Source organism: Wolffia australiana, chromosome 1 (genome assembly GCF_029677425.1).
Source record: "Wolffia australiana isolate 7733 chromosome 1, ASM2967742v1".
In the NCBI taxonomy this organism is placed as follows: domain Eukaryota; kingdom Viridiplantae; phylum Streptophyta; class Magnoliopsida; order Alismatales; family Araceae; genus Wolffia; species Wolffia australiana.
In genome coordinates, this window is record NC_135835.1 from 17480926 (window position 1) to 17499423 (window position 18498).

An 18498-nucleotide genomic window follows, 5' to 3' on the forward strand; every position below is an offset into this window, starting at 1 on the left:
TCTATCTGATCCTCTTCCTTGTTTGACTGAACTTACTTTTTATATGTTTATTTTTTAAAAATGGATAAATGCTTCTTAAATCAATACTATATAACTTCTCTTCAAAAAAGAATCGAATTTGGACCTTGTCTCTTTGATTGTCTTCTTTCTTCGTACAGTAGGACCCTGATTGGATTGAAGGTCTTATTGACAGCAAATCATTTTTATTTGTTAGAACCTTTTGGCCACTAGCATGGCTTTGTACTTACTATCTTTTCGAGTGTTTTTATACTTTATTCTTGGAATCCAATGGCATCTTATAACATGAAAAATGGGATTATGTAAAACTAAAGTCCATGTGTCGTCAAGCATCAAAAACTCATACTCTGTCAACATGGCCACATCTAGTTTTTATCTTTGGAAGCATGGAATAGGATGCCTGGTTGAGCAAGGAAAGAGTCACCTGGAATGGGATTTATTGCTCTAATAGGACTGTGTGTTTGACTTGGTAAGAGATCTACACTCTTCGATCTGCAGATATCTAGAAATTTTCAATTTTCAGGAGTGCGATCTAGAGTAGGAATAATATCATGATGTTGTTTAAATAAAATGCGAGCATAATGGGTTTAAGTTCTATATATCCAAGACAGCGTGTGTTGTGTGGTTTCAATGAGTTAAAGTTCTATATACAGATTTTAACTTATGGGTTAACGGTAGTGCAAAAGAATGAGGTGATCGATCAGGTATTTTTAGTGAAGCTTCAGAAAAAAACAAAAGTGTGACTGAACTTATAACAAAGTAAATGGGATACATTGTGTCATAACATAATACTACAAAAAAGATATGAATGATATCTCTATACTGCATGCCTAATTTTGCTGTATAAAATAATGGTCATTCTGACATCACCCTAGACCACCATTAATTTACTTAACTAATTCTAGTATAATATCCAATATTATTATATCCTTTTATTCTTGTTCTCTCACTTAGATTGATGGGTTATACAGTTGACGACATGGTTTGTTCTATAGATTACATAGACGACATCCCTGGGATTTATTATTGAAAGAGTATATATCTGGTTATGGTACTCTAAGATAGTGGAAGCTGGAACCTTCTTGGCAGATACAGATAATTTTACCAAAAAATTCCTACCCAACTAGAAGATATTATGAACGCTTAAAGGCTTGCCCCTCACCTGCTTGTCTCCAATCAATACGTTATTACATTTAGCATATTTGTGACCTGAACTCTAAAAAATTATGATAATGACGAGATAGGGATTAAAACTTACAGATATATGTGTGTGTGTGTGTGTCATTTGCCAGCTGGATTTCTGCATCCTTTAAGGGGTTGGTGATGGTGATTACCCGCAACATATTGTTGCATCTATCTTTACACAATCGTCCTGATATTGTAAAAAAAAAATTGTGCTCATTAGATTATTATAAGAGTTTCACCCTAATTGATTTATTTAAATTCAAGTTGTTATTTTCCCATATTTCTTAATTAAAGAGAGAAACAGAGAGAGAGAGATGAGAGAGAAAAAGAGAAGAAAGAGATACCAAAATTTTCGTCCTTCCGTTACCATTTTTTCGTCCCACGACAAATTTTCGTCCTGTTATTTGTCCGACCTCGCGGACAAACACTTTCTTTGTCCTGGGACGAAAAAACCGTCCCGTCTGCATCCCTGAACTTTATCCTCAACAACCTACTCCAAGCTGGATTGAAGGTTGTTTGTAATACAAAGTCGTTAAGGAGTGGTGTCCTGCACCTACAAGAACAAAGTATAGACACACTGCTAGACACTGAAAATCATTTGAATCACCCTAGGATGCCAGTACAACATCCAAAATTGCAATTTGAGGGGCAGCCATTGGGCAGCCATCGTTAATGCCATTTCTGGCTCCACACAATGAATGGAGAAATATGTTGACCATTCCAAAAAGTTTGTAATGAAAAAATCAAGCAAAATAGGGGTTGACAGCCAAATGCATTGGAACTCTACACTGGACATGTTAGAGGGCGCTCTTTTTAAGAGAGAAGTTATGTACAATATTGCTCTATAATTCACTTTGACACGGACAAAGGACTGCAACATTTGTCATAGTAATTGGGCCATGATTTATGAATATGTGGGCATCATGTGTACATTGTACAAGATTTCATAATTTGCGTGTAAAAAAAATTAATTATCGATCAATGAAGGCAAGACATTAGATGCTACGTAGAAATTTGCAAATTATTTCCATTAGAGGAGAGGAAATGGTGTTAAGGACTTCGTGTGGTACAATGCATGTGAGTATGCAACCTTGCTTTTTCATAATCAAGCCTTTGCAAGTTCGGCGATATTGAATCCATTTAAAAATTAGAGGCAGAGGACATGCCTTTCCACCAGAATGTGCTATCCTATCTTGGAAGTATCTTGGAGTATAATGGAAATGATGAGTATCTTGGAGTATCTTGGCAGGGAAAACGGTTACAATGCCGATGACAACAATATTATGTCAACCCTACACGTCAGTTTATGTTATTGGCCATCGTCATTGACCATGCTTAATGCCCAGGCAGGGGCTGGAGAGGCAACGGAACATCTCATGCAGCGAGGAGGAAGATACGCCCTTGAGATGGTGGAATGAGGTCAGCACACAATACCTTCCCAAACTATCAAAAATCGCACTCGATTTTCTTGTAGTGATTATTCTCCTTTGGCTGAGGCATCACCTCATAGTGTAGACCACAGAGATTGTTGAGATGATGATGATGTTCTCAACATGGTCCATTGTCTCAACCAATACTACTCAGACTCTGATGATGACACCAACAATGATGACATTTTGTGGTCAGGTAAGTTACATTCAATCACTTTATTTCAGTTAAGTAATGTATTTTTTACACAGAATAATTGATACTCCATCTTACAGAATTTCCTAGGAGAACACTGGGAAGACACTCTATGGGATGTGACACACACCTTTAAACTCATCTAGGATGGTATGAACGGCTTTTCAAATTGTTCATTTTATTTCAAGAGCATAAAATGACTGTTTGTCTTCATTTTTTATTTCTTTATGACTTGTTTCTGTAGAAATACTCTTAAAATTTCAAAACTAAGGATGTGTTTAATGGTTATCTCTTCATCTCAATTTATCTACCATAAGCTCATTCAACATGGATTTGAACCACTCTCCCTATTGATCAGTTTTTAACTCTCACGCTATCTGTCTAACTCTATGTATATTTATCTAGATTTTCCTCTCACTCTGATTCTAGCTCCCTTTCCTTATTCCTCTTCCTGTCTTTGATTCTATTAATTTTTCTCTTGCTCTATCAGGAGCAACCTAAATTATTCTCATCCTCCATCTCTTTCTTTGAATATCCATTTGATAAGCATAAATTAACATTGCAATACACAAATGTTTTTCCTATTTTGTTGAGGATAGTCAAAATTGAAATGCAAGTTTTCCTATCAGATACTTCTCTTGAAGTACAAGTTTTGATGGACTCTCAATTGGTGTCCTGAAACACCCTTCTGTTTTCCCTCTCCTATTTTCCTTTTAATAGACAGTGAGATAATTTAACCATATTCAAATTGTCAAAATATTCTTTCAAGTCTACGTCAAAAGAGGATCTAGGAGTTCCCCCATTCTACATTCTCTCTTTCTGCATTTTATTTGTGTTAGATAATTTTGGTAGAACCTGGTCAAATTAAGGAACCCAAGAGAGCAAAGGCGGGCAATTGAGATCAGGGTACACTGGGGGATCCTCCAATTGCTGTCCTTATATACTCGATTGTGCAGTTATATATTCACTACGATTAAAGGGCAATATGGTGCTAACTCTTCCCTTCTCCTTTCTCCTCCTTATTTTATCCTCTAGATTTCCTGTCCATAGATCAGATGCAGTTAAGCTGCAGCAGCTATTAGGGGGAATTGGTTTGAGAAGGATAAAAATATGTAATCCCTTAGGCTACTTAGGGCACTTTACTATTTCCCCTTGTATGTGTTTCCTTTTGAAAAGGTCGTTTTGGAGGGCATGCAAGATGAATAATTGAAGTTGAATTGGTGTCCCCTATCTCCCAAGCCCTCGCCAAAACCTATCTGATCGCCTATCCCTCATAAGCAACATCCAGTCTGCTGATCTTCTTTCTTTGACGACTTTCCTTCTGACTTTCCATTATCCCCTTCTTGTCTCTTTCACAACACAAACCACAGTTTTTATCATAGAACATGTCGAGCATAACACCTTCATTGTAATTCAATGGACTTGGAAACTCTGGACACAAAGCCAAGGGAGCCAGCTGAAGCAATGAGCCTGCCTCAGGAACTTGGGATGTATAAAGAAGAACAAGGATGTAATTGGAAAACTTGTCACCGGAGAAGGAACTTCCAATAAACATACCAGTGATTCTTGATTCCAGCTTGCTTCCATTTATTCATGGTTCATGTGCCATTCACGTCCTGTATGAATCATGTGTAGATTCTAATAACATGACTTTTTTAGAGTAGTGGATCACATTTTCTACTGGACTCTCAAGTTATCTCAGATCAACTGGCTCCATTTTTATTGAAAGAGAAGTTTATATTTATGAGGACCTATTCCGAACTAAGATATATAGAACACAGCAATCATTATCAACAGCTGTAAGTTACATGTTTGAACTTGAAGATGATCTCGTACTGAGAAGAAGTGAAATTGAGGTGGGGAACGACAAATGATTTTTTTAGCCCTGTGACGAATACCCGCGATGGGTGCCATGACGGTGGCGGAAGGTCTCAGAGGGGTGACATGACGGGGAGTTTTAAGGGATGAAAAAGGGGATGATAAAATTGTGTCATGATTAAATTACAAGGATAGATATCAAGAGCGAGAGGGGGGATCAAGAGAGTGGGAGTTGGAGAGAGAGGAAGAGAGGGAGACAGAAAGAGCACGAGAGAGGGAGACAGAGAGAGAGGAAGAGAGGGAGACAGAGAGAGAGGAAGAGAGGGAGACAGAAAGAGCACGAGAGAGGGAGACAGAGAGAGAGGAAGAGAGGGAGACAGAGAGAGAGGGAATCAGAGGGAGAGGAAGAGAGGGAGACAGAAAGAGCACGAGAGAGGGAGACAGAAAGAGCACGAGAGAGGGAGACAGAGAGAGAGGGAATCAGAGGGAGAGGAAGAGAGGGAGACAGAAAGAGCACGAGAGAGGGAGACAGAGAGAGAGGAAGAGAGGGAGACAGAAAGAGCACGAGAGAGGGAGACAGAGAGAGAGGGAGAGAGGGAGACAGAAAGAGCACGAGAGAGGAGACAGAGAGAGAGGAAGAGAGGGAGACAGAAAGAGAAAGAGAGAGGGAGACAGAGAGAGAGGAAGAGAGGGAGACAGAGAGAGAGGAAGAGAGGGAGACAGAAAGAGCACGAGAGAGGGAGACAGAGAGAGAGGAAGAGAGGGAGACAGAAAGAGCACGAGAGAGGGAGACAGAGAGAGAGGAAGAGAGGGAGACAGAGAGAGAGGAAGAGAGGGAGACAGAAAGAGCACGAGAGAGGGAGACAGAGAGAGAGGAAGAGAGGGAGACAGAGAGAGAGGGAATCAGAGAGAGAGGAAGAGCGGGAGACAGAAAGAGCACGAGAGAGGGAGACAGAGAGAGAGGAAGAGAGGGAGACAGAGAGAGAGGGAATCAGAGAGCGAGGAAGAGAGGGAGACAGAAAAAGTGCGAGAGAGGGAGACCGAGAGAGAGGGAGATCGAAAGAGAGAGATGGGGAGAGGGAGTCCGAGAGAGAGAGATTCTGTAAGAGAGCTAGATAGATAGATAGATAGATAGATAGATAGATAGATAGATAGATAGATAGAGAGAGAGAGAGAGAGAGAGAGAGAGAGAGAGAGAGTCAGTAAGAGAGCTAGATAGATAGATAGGTAGATAGAAAGAGAGAGAGAGAGTATGTAAGAGAGCTAGATAGATAGATAGGTAGACAGAAAGAGAGAGAGAGTCTGCAAGAGAGCTAGATTTATAGATAGATAGGTACATAGAGAGAGAGAGAGTCTGTAAGAGATCTAGCTAGCTAGCTTAGATAGAGAGAGAGAGTCTGTAAGAGAGCTAGATAGATAGATAGGTAGATAGAAAGAGAGAGAGAGAGAGAGAGTCTGTATTAGAGCTAGATGTATAGATAGAGAGAGAGTCTGTAAGAGAGCTAGATATATAGATAGATAGAGAGAGAGTCTGTAAGAGAGCTAGATATATAGATAGATAGAGAGAGAGACTCTGTAAGAGAGCTAGATATATAGATAGATAGATAGAGAGAGGCTGTAATAGAGCTAGGTATATAGATATATATATATATAGAGAGAGAGAGAGTCCGTAGGAGAGCTAGATAGATAGATAGACAGAGAGATAGATAGATAGATAGACAGAGAGATAGATAGATAGATAGACAGACAGACAGATAGATAGATAGATAGACAGACAGACAGATAGATAGATAGATAGACAGACAGACAGATAGATAGATAGATAGATAGATAGATAGATAGATAGATAGAGAGAGAGAGAGAGAGAGAGAGAGAGAGAGAGAGAGAGAGAGAGAGAGAGGAGAGAGAGAATTTTAACTTGTTGTATGCCCTTTCCTCCCTCCGAGCTAACCCAGCAAACACGTTAGAATCGGCAGCGATGAGCTACCCAACGCCGCTAACTCCCCCGCACCCGCCGCAGTCGAAGCCGGCGGAGCTCCGCCGCGCCATGTCCGCCGCCTCGCGCTCCGCCCTGTTCTCCCTCTCCCCCCACCACCTCGCCTTCCAAGACGACTCCCTCGCCGTCCTCCACAAGCCCGCCGGCGTCTACTGCGAGTCCCTCCTCGCCGCCTACGCCGCCACGTCATCGCCCTCTTCTCCGCCGTCCGATCTCCATCTCGCCAATCGCCTCGACCGAGACACCAGCGGCCTGATGATCATCACCCGCTCCCCCCTCGCCGCCGCCAAGCTCGCCCAGGACTTCGCCGCCCGCCGCGTGAGGAAGTCGTACGTGGCGCTCTGCACTTCGGCGGTGCCGCCGCGCTGGGGAAGGGTCCGCGTCGTGTCGGGCCACGGCCGGTCGCGGTTCGGCGCGTGGCGGGTCTATGCCGCGGCCGACGTGGGCCGGTCCCTGCCGGGCGGCTCGCGGGTCAGGGAGATGGCCACGCGGTTCGAGCTGGCGAGCCCCGTTGGCGGCCGCGAGGAGGAGATTCTGGCGGCGGAGGGGAATATTCTTCCGGCGGCGGCGGCGGCGGCGGAGATTCTGGTCAGGGCTTGGCCGGAAACGGGGAGGACGCATCAGATTAGGCTGCATTGTCAGTTCTTGGGCATGCCCATCGTGGGGGACGTCAAGTACGGGGGGGTCTCGGAACGGAACGGGACGGAGTGTGAGTTCCACGCGCTCCACGCCGAAAGCCTCGAGTTTGAGCACCCCGTTACTGGGGTTCCCCTGCGGCTTCGTTCTCCTCTCCCGCTCTGGGCTGCCGTTCGTGTCTGAGTTTTGTCGCCTGGTTGGTGTTTGAGGAAATGCTTCTTAGGCCTTGTGTCGGGAATTAGGGGAAGAATGGCTCTCTGTGTGTTCTCCTCATGGCTGCCTACACCTCCTTCGTCGTTCTTATAGCTTTATCATGGTCTGTATCTACATCCTCATCCTTATAATCACCATCGTTATCATCATCATCACAATCATCATTATCGTGCTGTCATTGGCCAAGTGCAGCTGAGTAAACCCAAATTAGACGGTCATTCCTGTCATGGATGTGTACACCTCCTTCATTCTCTTCTTTCTTCTTCTAACTCTTTCATGATCTGGATCTTCATCCTCATCCTCATCCTCATTATCATCACCATCATCATCGTCGCCATTATTGTCGCTGTCATTGACCAAATGCAGCTGAAAAAATCCAAATTGGATGGTTTCAATTCCACTCATCTCTTTGTGTTCTCCTCATGGATTTATAAACCTCCTTTTCATTGGCTTCTTTCTTCTTCTAGATTTATCATGGTCTTCATCTTCATCCTTATCGTCGTCATCACTATTGTCACTGTCATTGGCCAACTGCAGCTGAATACCCGAATTGGATGGTCTCCTCATGGATGTATACAACTCCTTTTCATTCTCTTCGTTCTTCTTCTAGCTTCATCATGGTCTGCATCTTCATCCTCCTCATCATCACCATCATCATCATCATCATCGTCACCATTATTGTCATTGTCATTGACCAAGTGCAGCTGAATAAACCCAAATTAGATGGTTTCCCTTCCCCTCGTCTCTCTGTGTTCTCCTCATGGATGCGTTGGCCTATTTCTTCATTCTCTTCTTTCTTCTTCTAGTTTTATCATGGTCTGCATCTTCATCCTCATCCTCATCCTCATCATCATCACCATCATTATTGTCACTGTCGTTGGCCAAGTGCAGCTGAGTAAACCCAAATAAGTTGGTTTCGATAGTAGACTCTCTTTGTTATGGCGAGAATAAAATTAGAAAGCAACATACAGTGAATGCGCAGTAGTTCCTAAAACAAATTTTCGAGTCTAAACGGGACAAAGGTCTCCTTGTGACATGGCAAATCTATCCTTGTTCAAGGACAAAACCTACCTCAAAATGATAAAAAGCCCACCTTTATACAAGGGTGGCTGGAAATAAGATGAGGAGATGACGAAGTTCTTCTGCTCTGTTGGGTTATGACGAGGAGGAGATGCTACACCACCCAGTGAAACTTGGGCCTTTCTATGGCCGTGGACCTAACCACCAATAGTGCCATAGGAATGATACTGCAATGATGAATAACAAGGTCCAAAAGAATATTATGATGGATAATATGCAATGGATGCATACTTCACATCAGTCAAATTGATGAGAGTGTGGAAGTTGAAACTCATGGACATCAAACTGAGGGCCCATCTTAGGTTTTCTGGAATCAGTATTTAGAATTCGATGATGTGACAAAGGAACCAACTCATACTCTCTGGGGAGGCCACCAAGAAGAAGGAAATGGTGAGGTGAGATGGTGTCACGCGGTCCAGTCCTGAGCTAGGAACAATGCCCAGATTGAACATATGCTGGCCTCAGTGCTTGGAGCAGAACGCTGAGCACCCTTGCTCCGTTGCAGCGAAAGTACTTGCAATAGCTTAAGAATGCTTAGAAGGGGTTAGGGGAGAAGGTGGGGACACGACCCGTACAATAATAGATTCATTGCATTATATATCAAAGGTATTACATTGTAGTCATGGCCATTACATGGGGGAAGACGAGCGAGGATATCGTAGTAATGAGATGCCACGTGCCTTGAGGTCCTCTGCTCCGCGCGTGTGCCAGCTGGCCCCGCTGCTACACACGTGCCCCGAGGCCGGGTGCCGCACGCCGGTGAGCATAGCGCTCGGCCAACCTTCGGCCATCCCAGCCTTGATGCTACGCGCGCCATCAACACTTGCGGTGACACCTATTGCACGCGGTCTGTGCAGACGTGGCCATGCTTGGCGCCTCAAATTGTGCGTTGCACGCCCAGCGCTACCCGCGGGGCTGCCCAACACCCGGAGCCATCTCGGCACTCTCTGTGTGGCAATGCCTTAATCTCCTGGTAGAATGTCTTCCGCCCCATGCCCGCACACGTAGTGCGCGCGACGTGCACGCGATGTCCCCACAGTGCACACACGCATGTCGCATAGCGCCCGTGCTGCCGCCAAACCCGCACATGCCCCGCGCGCGTGGTGCTAGCGCTTGCGCTATTGTAAATCCGGCGGCCCCGTGCACCCAGCCCACACGCAGCCTTTCCCTAATCTGCTACCACTGTGCAAGCAACAATAACTGGCACCAAAAGCCCCTTGTCTTTAAAGACCAGGATCGGGCGTCACTGATGGAAATATAGGTGGCCTAATAGCCAAAATCACTATTGAAAATTTAATTCTATATCATTAATGAATACAATGGAAGTTTACTTATTAATTATCTAGTTTATTGATGATGGAGCCCTAGGATTGATGTGGAGATCAAATGAGTTGACATGAGATGTCAACGCAGGAGTTATTATATCTTAATCACACAACCTTAAACTTGTTCCTATTCTTGGAATACTGAGAAGGGCATCAATCAATCCTGATAGAACATCATCACTTTATCCAACTCACTAGGTGAGTATGATTGATCCTATAAGTCATTGGTGTGGAGACACCTCGGACAAGTGGTGGGTGCTCTTAAAGAAAGAGTTCAATAAGCTGATCCAAAGGTGAATCTCTGAATGTTTTTTAAACTAAGATGTCAAAAAGAATGTTCACATGCCGTAGTTATGATTGTGATCCTTTGACCTGAATCATCAAAGACACCTTGTGAGAGGAAGGGTGTACTTTGAACATAGTAAATGACTTCTTATATAAAAGGAGTTCAACTGCTATGTGTCGGCTGCATCAGCAATCTCACGGAGATGATTGAATGAATTTCAGGGAATTGTCCATCCCTATCAAAAGGGGTATTGACTCATGGAAAAGAATGCTTGAACAAACCCTGGCCAGGGTAGTGATTGATTCAAAGAGAAAGAGTTCTCTTATGATGAAACACAACACTAAGCATTAGTACAATCCTATGATTGAATTGGGATTTGACAGTTAACCATATCCCAAGGATCATTAGGGAGTCATACGATGGATAAGGGATTATACGATCATGGGAACTATGTTTGGCAGGTTCCATGAAGTGAGATAACATCTCCTTTGTATTTCCAAGGACAAAAGGTGTAGCTTGTCACCCTCACTTGTTGGAAGCCATCCTAGTCCATAGGATTAGTTGGACCATCAATTATTCTTCATGATGATGATCATAATTGATGATTGGACAAACAAGTGTTGTTATGTTCAAATGGCCTTTAACTTGGTTGTACATGGGCCTAGAGGGTCACACAAAAATAAGGCATGAGAATCTATGGGATACTATCTAGGGTAATGATCCATTGGAGAAATGTGATTTCTTAAATGGAAGCCCAAAAGTATATGGGCCCAATATAATTAGGGTAATGAGATTTCCCTAAATGGCCCTCTATATATGTTAAGAGAGGGGCAAATTTTAGTTCACACATGCGAGACCTAACTTGCCCCCTCTTGAGCCTTCCTCTCCTCTCACCAGCATGAGAGTCTTGAATCTTTCCCAAGAGAGTCTTGGATGGCGAGGAGATCATCTAGGCTCTATAGTAGAGATCAAGAGGAGTCCCAAGGCTTATCTGCTGGTGTGGATACTTCTGGAGGACGTCAAGAGAGTCGTCTCGATCTCACTTCATCAAGAACAAGCCTTGCTAGAAAGATTCAATATTTTGAGTGAAGTTTAATTTTAAGAAATTTTATTCCACTGCATTTCATGCACTTTCGCATAGAGGAGAACAATTAAATCCAACAGTCACCCCCCTCAGTTCGTGTTCGTAATGGTTATACTTAATCACTTAATCTCAAATCATGAGTCCAATACACGGCATATCCCCACAATAAGCATGAAGGCCTCTATGCAGGAATGTTGCGTACTTTGGGGCCTCACAGATGGTTAGGTGAGAAGGTCAGTTGAGATGGTTATGGTTAACATTTTAAAAGAATATGAATTATGGAGTATTGGGGGTTGCAGAAATAGAGAGAATGAAAAAGAAATCGATGAATACTGTAATTTAAGAACGATATAGATAATAGAAAGATATGTGTACTTAAGTGAATGTAAATAGATCTAAAATATGTGTGTCACGTTGGGAATAATTTGATGATAGGGAATGGTGATATGTAAAGGCTTCCGATGTGGAAAATATTTTGGATGCGATTTTTATGAAAGAAATATATGGATTTAATATAGCGTGGATGAAGAAGTATAATCTATACGGCAGTGAAACAAACTCAGATCCTTGTGTTTTGTCGGTACCATGTCAATTTTCAGACGCATGCAAGCACCTCATTTCCCTAAACCTAAAAATAAAGGAACATGTCTAAAGATACTTCAAGTAGTATTAGGGCTTCTTTTATTGATCAAAGAGTACGGAGGGATACATGTGAGAAACAAAATTCTACACTGAAAAAACAACTTAATCAGTCTTCTAGATTGTCATAAATAAATATTTTTTTTGCTGGCACAAAATCATCATATTTTCCAAAGATTTCATATAATAATCCGAGTCTAAAGAAATGACCCATTGCTCCATTAATACCTATCCTCTTTTCGGAAAAAAATTACCAATGATTGCAAATTTATCTGTTTTTTGAATCAAAATATAAATGCTTGTCTTTAATTTTGGAAAATATTCCCAAGGAGTGTTAATTGATTTTTACGCGTTGTGATTTTAATGTCTCACCCAATCCTTGACTGCCATGTCTTCATGAAGAAAAAAAGAAAAATAGAGACAATGCATTTAGAGTGCTCTTTCTTTACATCAAATCTGTGACACCATGCAGCACATCATATTTATGAAGGTCAACATAGCTCATAAGAAAAAGCACCCTGTGTCTCCTCCAGCTACCTGTACTCATCATCACACATTGATTGTGAAAAAAAGAGCTTTGTTTTTTCTAACTACCTCACTTTATTAAGGTGTAAAATAATAATAATTAACTTATTGATTTTAGTTGAATCATTAGCCACCACTAACGATTGCCAGGCCATAATTTAAAACTTAGATTTTAATTCATCGTTGGTATTTTTGAGATTATTTAATAAAAAATATGAACCTATACTCACTTATTAAGTTTTAGCTGGCGATGAGTATGGATTGTCTCCACAGCGAATGATGTGTTGGGATTTAATATTCTTAAAATAGTGATTATTTTGATGATATGAGATATGTATATAATACAGAATCCAATGATGAGAAAATATGAAACACGACAGTGATAATTAGTACCATAATTAAATTGATAACGGTGGATAGTAATAATTAATATTTGAGAAAATCAAGTAAGACCGAGGATGAAGTGATGATAACACAAAGAATGCATGGAAACAAAGTAAAGAGTGAGCCATACAATGCAAAAATACATAAAGTTAAAAAGCAATGCAAAGAATGCACGATAAGCATTGCACAAACTTTTCATTGGTTGCCATTTGATTGAATTGAATGGCGACACATGGTGGGCCACAATTTTAAAGAAAAAGTACATTAATAAATCATTATAAAATAAATATTAAGTCTGAAAATATAATAAATATATAATTTGACGTTGAAAAGTAATATCTCCATGAATATAATAAGATAAAAAACTTCATAAAAATATATTCCAAATCAAAAAATTAATTTCTTTAAGAATATGAATTTGGAAAGTTCCTTGAAAATAGCATTAAATCCAAAAAATAAGAAGATCTCTTAAAATTTTAATTTAATAATCTAAAGCTTGATAACATACATTTGTAGGTATTTTAGTGCATAATATGTAAATGTCACATAAATAACTCAATTATTTGTGTGTTATCAGTTGGTGTCAATTATTTGTCACACTCTAAAATTACATTACATGGCTCATCATGAAGGAATCAGATTGGGATACATGGCTGTGTGCTTATAATCTAGATAATTCCATTTTAAACCCTTCTAAATTTTAAAATATTTTAAAAATATTCACTCATAAAATTATTTTTATGAGCTTAACATAAAAAATCAACAATAATACAATAAAATTAATGAAATCATAAAATAATTCCCAAGCCATTAATAATATTAAAATAACTTCAAAAATATGCTTCTTATTTTTTACATTATTTTATCTGTGAAATTAATTTTAGGAAAATATGTTAAAGTACCATAAATAGCATTGCAGAACTTCGTACGAATAAAAAAAAGCTCATTTTAAAATTTAACATTCATTTGTGGCCACATAATATAAATAAAACTACTACTCAACTCAACACCTTATTCATGATTATCAGACATTGATTTGCTTTTATTTTCTCTCTATCCTTGTTAGCACTATATACACATTGTTTAGAGTTTGGAATCCTTCATTTATCCTGATTTTACATCCTATGTTTGTTCTCCATTTTTCACATTTCAGTGATCCACTTTCTTCGATATGAAACTTGTCCCTACATGAAATAATAAATACACATGTTAATTAAGCTTGTAATGTGTGTTGTTGTGACATATTTTGTGAACACCACATCAAAAGCATGCTCTCTTCATGGAAAATAGAAAGCCAGCATATATCCACACTTATTATAAGCATTGAAGGTCACTTATTGACATTTAAATTGATGAAAAATATAACGCTGACACATTCCCACTCGTTTCATTTTATTTGTTGTGAATAAAATGGGCACATTTTTTTTCATGGCACATTCATTCCTACGTAAGCAGTTGTCAGTTTGTGATCATTGGATTATTGCATCACATTCGCGATGCCACAATGGAAACTTTTGTATTGATTTCAAAGATAACCATTGTCATATATTAATCATTTACTGAAATCCAAAAAAGTCATATGGTGAATAATGACAGGTAAAAATTAAAAATGGAAAATACATTTTAGAATACATTATTTTATTATTGTTGAAAATATTATATGAAAAATTTTATTTGCAAATATGATTTTGAAATATTTTTTCAAGAATACTTATAATTCAATTAAAAATCAGATCATCATTATAAAAATAGACACATTTTAAGTTCGAAGACATACATAATCATCTAATGCATTTAAACACACAAATTCATTATACTACCATAATAATAGCTGTGTTATTTTTTGGTAGCCTCTGTCAAACCCGGCATCCTTAATCTCATTTCTCTCTGTGACACAAGAGTATGTGCCCCTTCAGTATCTTCAAAAATCCATCTCCCCATCGAATGCTTTTTCCTAATTAGCAGAGTGTTTTGCTCGTTACAAACCTAGTTTGGGTTTGATCTTGAGATTGCAAAGTGAAGAATATAAGGATAAGTTACTTTATATAAGAGTTAGTGTAATATTATCTTTGTGAAACTCGTTGTTTGTCTTTTTCCCAAGTTCTCTCTATGGACCATTGTTGGAAATATATGTGTCCTGCAAGGCAACCCCACATTTTACATTTCACTCCACATTCATTGATACAACATATATTAATTATAATGCCTGTGTGATTATTATAATTGAAGTCCATGAATACATGCAAGGACTAACAATGAGTCTTACAAAGATATTGAAAGGATTCATGACAATATCTTTTTTATGAAAATTACTATTCTTTAAGCATGTGTCCCAAAAAGTTTTGTTTGATAGGCACTGAAGAGAGACATTGAAATATCTAGTTAGAGTAATAGTTTCTTGTCAAACTCATGATGAGTATGACCCATCCCATAGCCATTAGCGTGGGGACGTAAAAGAACAAATGGTGGCTGCTCTTTTGGGTGAAGAGTTCACTAATTGATCTGTATGAATTCCTGAATGGTATTATATCTCTTGTAAATCAAGTTAGCTTGTTTCATAGTTATGTAAGTGGTCTTTACGTTTTTTGGAAAGATGATTGCGTTTTGACCATGACCTACCAAATCTCAAATCAGGGGATCTTGAATCTCGCGAGCTTGGATGCGACAACAAGCTCGTAAAAGTGATCCAATCAAGATGAGGTCATTTCCACACAAAGTTAGACATTATTGACTTTAGGAAGATAATGTGATTAAATCCCTAGCAAAGGTAGTGGAAATATCAAAGGATTCGTTATTTAATGAGTTCAATACACATCATAATTAACTGAAATGACAAATTAGGATTTGAAGATTAATAATACCTCGAGGCATTCAAGAGTATCGTGCACACTAGGGATTATGCGTTGACGCTAATTAATGATGGTACAAGTTCAATGAGATAGTTGACATACTCCTTCGTATCTTCAAGGGCACATGGTGTAGCTTTGCACCCCCACATTCTTACACTTAATCAATCAATTGGGTTCAATCTATGTTTTATTAATAAATATACATGATGGAAATATATGTGACCGACAAGCCAATTACACATTCCATATCTCGTTCGTGTTCATTAATAGAACATATTCATTATGGTTCATGTGTGATGCTTATAATGAAGTCCATGAATACGTGCTCGGACTTAGTGATTTATGATGAGATCATAATACTAAGATCGTTGACTTAGTCTATGAATATATGATCACTAGTATTTAAGCATGTGTTCTAAATATTCATATCCGAAGAATACCTGAAAAGGACATAAAAATATCTGGACATAATAGCACAATCTAGTGTCACTCATATGATGGGTATAGTTGTTTCTGTAGCCATTAGTGTGGAGACACTAAGAATAGATAGTTGGGTGATCTTTAGTGGAAAGAGTTCACTGAATTGATCTGTACGAATTCATGAATGGTATTTTATCAAAATGTCGATCAGGTTGATTCACGTCATAATTGTGTAAGTGGTCCTTAGTCTTGAGACACTAAAGACGCCTCGTGGACGATCAACTGTACTTTGACTATGACCTACGAGTTTTTAATCATGGGATTCCAAAGGGTTTTAGTTTGGGTGCATCAAGAAGTTCACGAAGATGAATGAGCGGTCAAGATGGGATATTCCACCCTTGGTATAAGAGGTGATAGTTCAAGGAAAATGATGCCATGAAGTCCTTGGTCAAGGTAGCGAAATATCAGAGAAGAGTTCTCCAATGACCTATTGGGGTTTGACAGTTGACCATACCCAAATTCATCTTACGAGCATCAAATTGATGAGAGATTATACATACACAGTAACCGATGATGAACAAGTCTCATGAGTGAGTTGATACATACTCCTTTATATCTTGTGGAGCACGTGGTGTGGCTTGGCACCCCATGTGTTGGAGACTCAACCTATTGAATGGGTTAAATCGGTCCGACATTAATTAATCTATATGATGATATAGTTAATTGAGTTGTAATTCTAATAAAGGTTATTAGGCCATTGGAGTTGTTAACTAGACTGATACATGAGCCTATAGGGTCACATGCAAAAGGTCTTTTGGACGTCGGAAGATATACTTAAGTTTTGGAAGTTTTTTATGAAGAATAACCCACTTAGTATATATAGAGGACGGCCTTGAACAAAATTCACCCAAGACAGAATTGTTCAGGGGTCTTCTCCTTCTTCTCCCTTTTCCCCACTCCTCCTATCCACTCCCCATTCCATCGGACAAACTAACGACGACGACATAGATTGAACGGGGCTTGTCAACAAGAAGGTGGAGATACAATGCATTAATGACTGCATGAATACTTCTAAAGGCTGCATATATGAGCAGTTCCACGCAACTCATTTGAGGATTAAAGGAATCATGGATGCAATCCGTGTACATGTACTTCGTTCAATGGTTTTATCAATGTCGTACGATTTCACCAAAGTCTGTTGCTACGATTTTTTTCATTTCTTCATCCAAATCTAGGCCTTCAGAACCCAACATATTTAATATAGTTAATTAATAATATCATCCCAATAATAAGTTATTGGGCCATTAAAGCTATAAATTAGATAGATACATGGGCCTAAAGAGACACGCGCATACATTTTTTTTTTACAATGGTGGATATACTCTATATTGAGGGTTTTATTAACTATTCACGATGATGGGGGCTTTTATGAAAATTTCAAAAGGACTTCTATTAAAATTTCCCCATAAAGTATAAATACAAAAGGATAGTCTCATTTGATACCCTTGCCAATAATTTTGAGTGTCCTTTCTTTCTTATTTCCTTATTTCTTTAGTTTTGCTTCTACAGGGTACTAGATGGAGATTAAATAAGCTTTCCAGATGTAGATTTTGGAAATAAGAGGAGATGCAGCGCTTTGAAGATTGCGTAGATACATCTAGAGGCCAGACATTTGAACCCCTTGAAGATGCTTAACCAAGAAACCGCGGTTTCAGTCTGTTCAAAGGTAATGTTCTTAGTTTTCCAATGTTCTTGGTTTTTGTATCTATTTTAGTTCAATAATCCACTGCACAATTGAGTTCAGATCATGTAGAAGCCCCCAAATTCTGAACAACCATCACCTACTTTGGTAATCGCCGAGGTGAATTCCACCACTTGTAGGCGCATATCAACCACCATCTCTGTTACAATCTATGATGTAAAAAATACTCTGCTTAACTCGCTCCATATGCACTCGTTTATCAGGATGGATGTTGTAGGTGAGCATGACATACATTGCAAAACAATAGTCATAATCCCAGTCATACTTCTCCTTCTCCTCGTCCTCATCGTTATCATCACTATCAATGTCATTATTGCCGTTGTCATCATCATCGTCGTCGTCGTCATTCTCATCATCATTTTGGTTGCCATCATCATTGCTGTCCTCCTCTTAGTCGTCATCGTCCTCACCATCATCTTCGTCATCGTCATCATCTTCGTCATCGTCATCATCATCATCATTGTCGTCGTCATCATCATCATCATCATCATTATCATCATCAACGTCGTCGTCATCAACATCATCATCCTCACCTACCTCTATCTTTTCCTTAGCAATATTTTCTAGCCAATGTTTAAATTAGTTGGGAGATCCTTGAAAAGCCAATGGAAGGTGAAATTGGAAATGACATGAATACCCTTATCGCACCCCCTCC

General features: G+C 39.5%; 1 protein-coding gene across 1 annotated transcript; it reads left to right on the top strand.

The window, feature by feature from the left end:
- Nucleotides 1–6564: 6564 nt before the first annotated feature.
- On the top strand, nt 6565–7587 carry LOC144709130 (Pseudouridine synthase family protein). Its single transcript, XM_078582555.1, has one exon. It carries the CDS (start codon nt 6623–6625, stop codon nt 7457–7459), a length of 837 nt encoding a protein of 278 aa, XP_078438681.1. The 5' UTR covers nt 6565–6622; the 3' UTR covers nt 7460–7587.
- Nucleotides 7588–18498: the final 10911 nt, after the last annotated feature.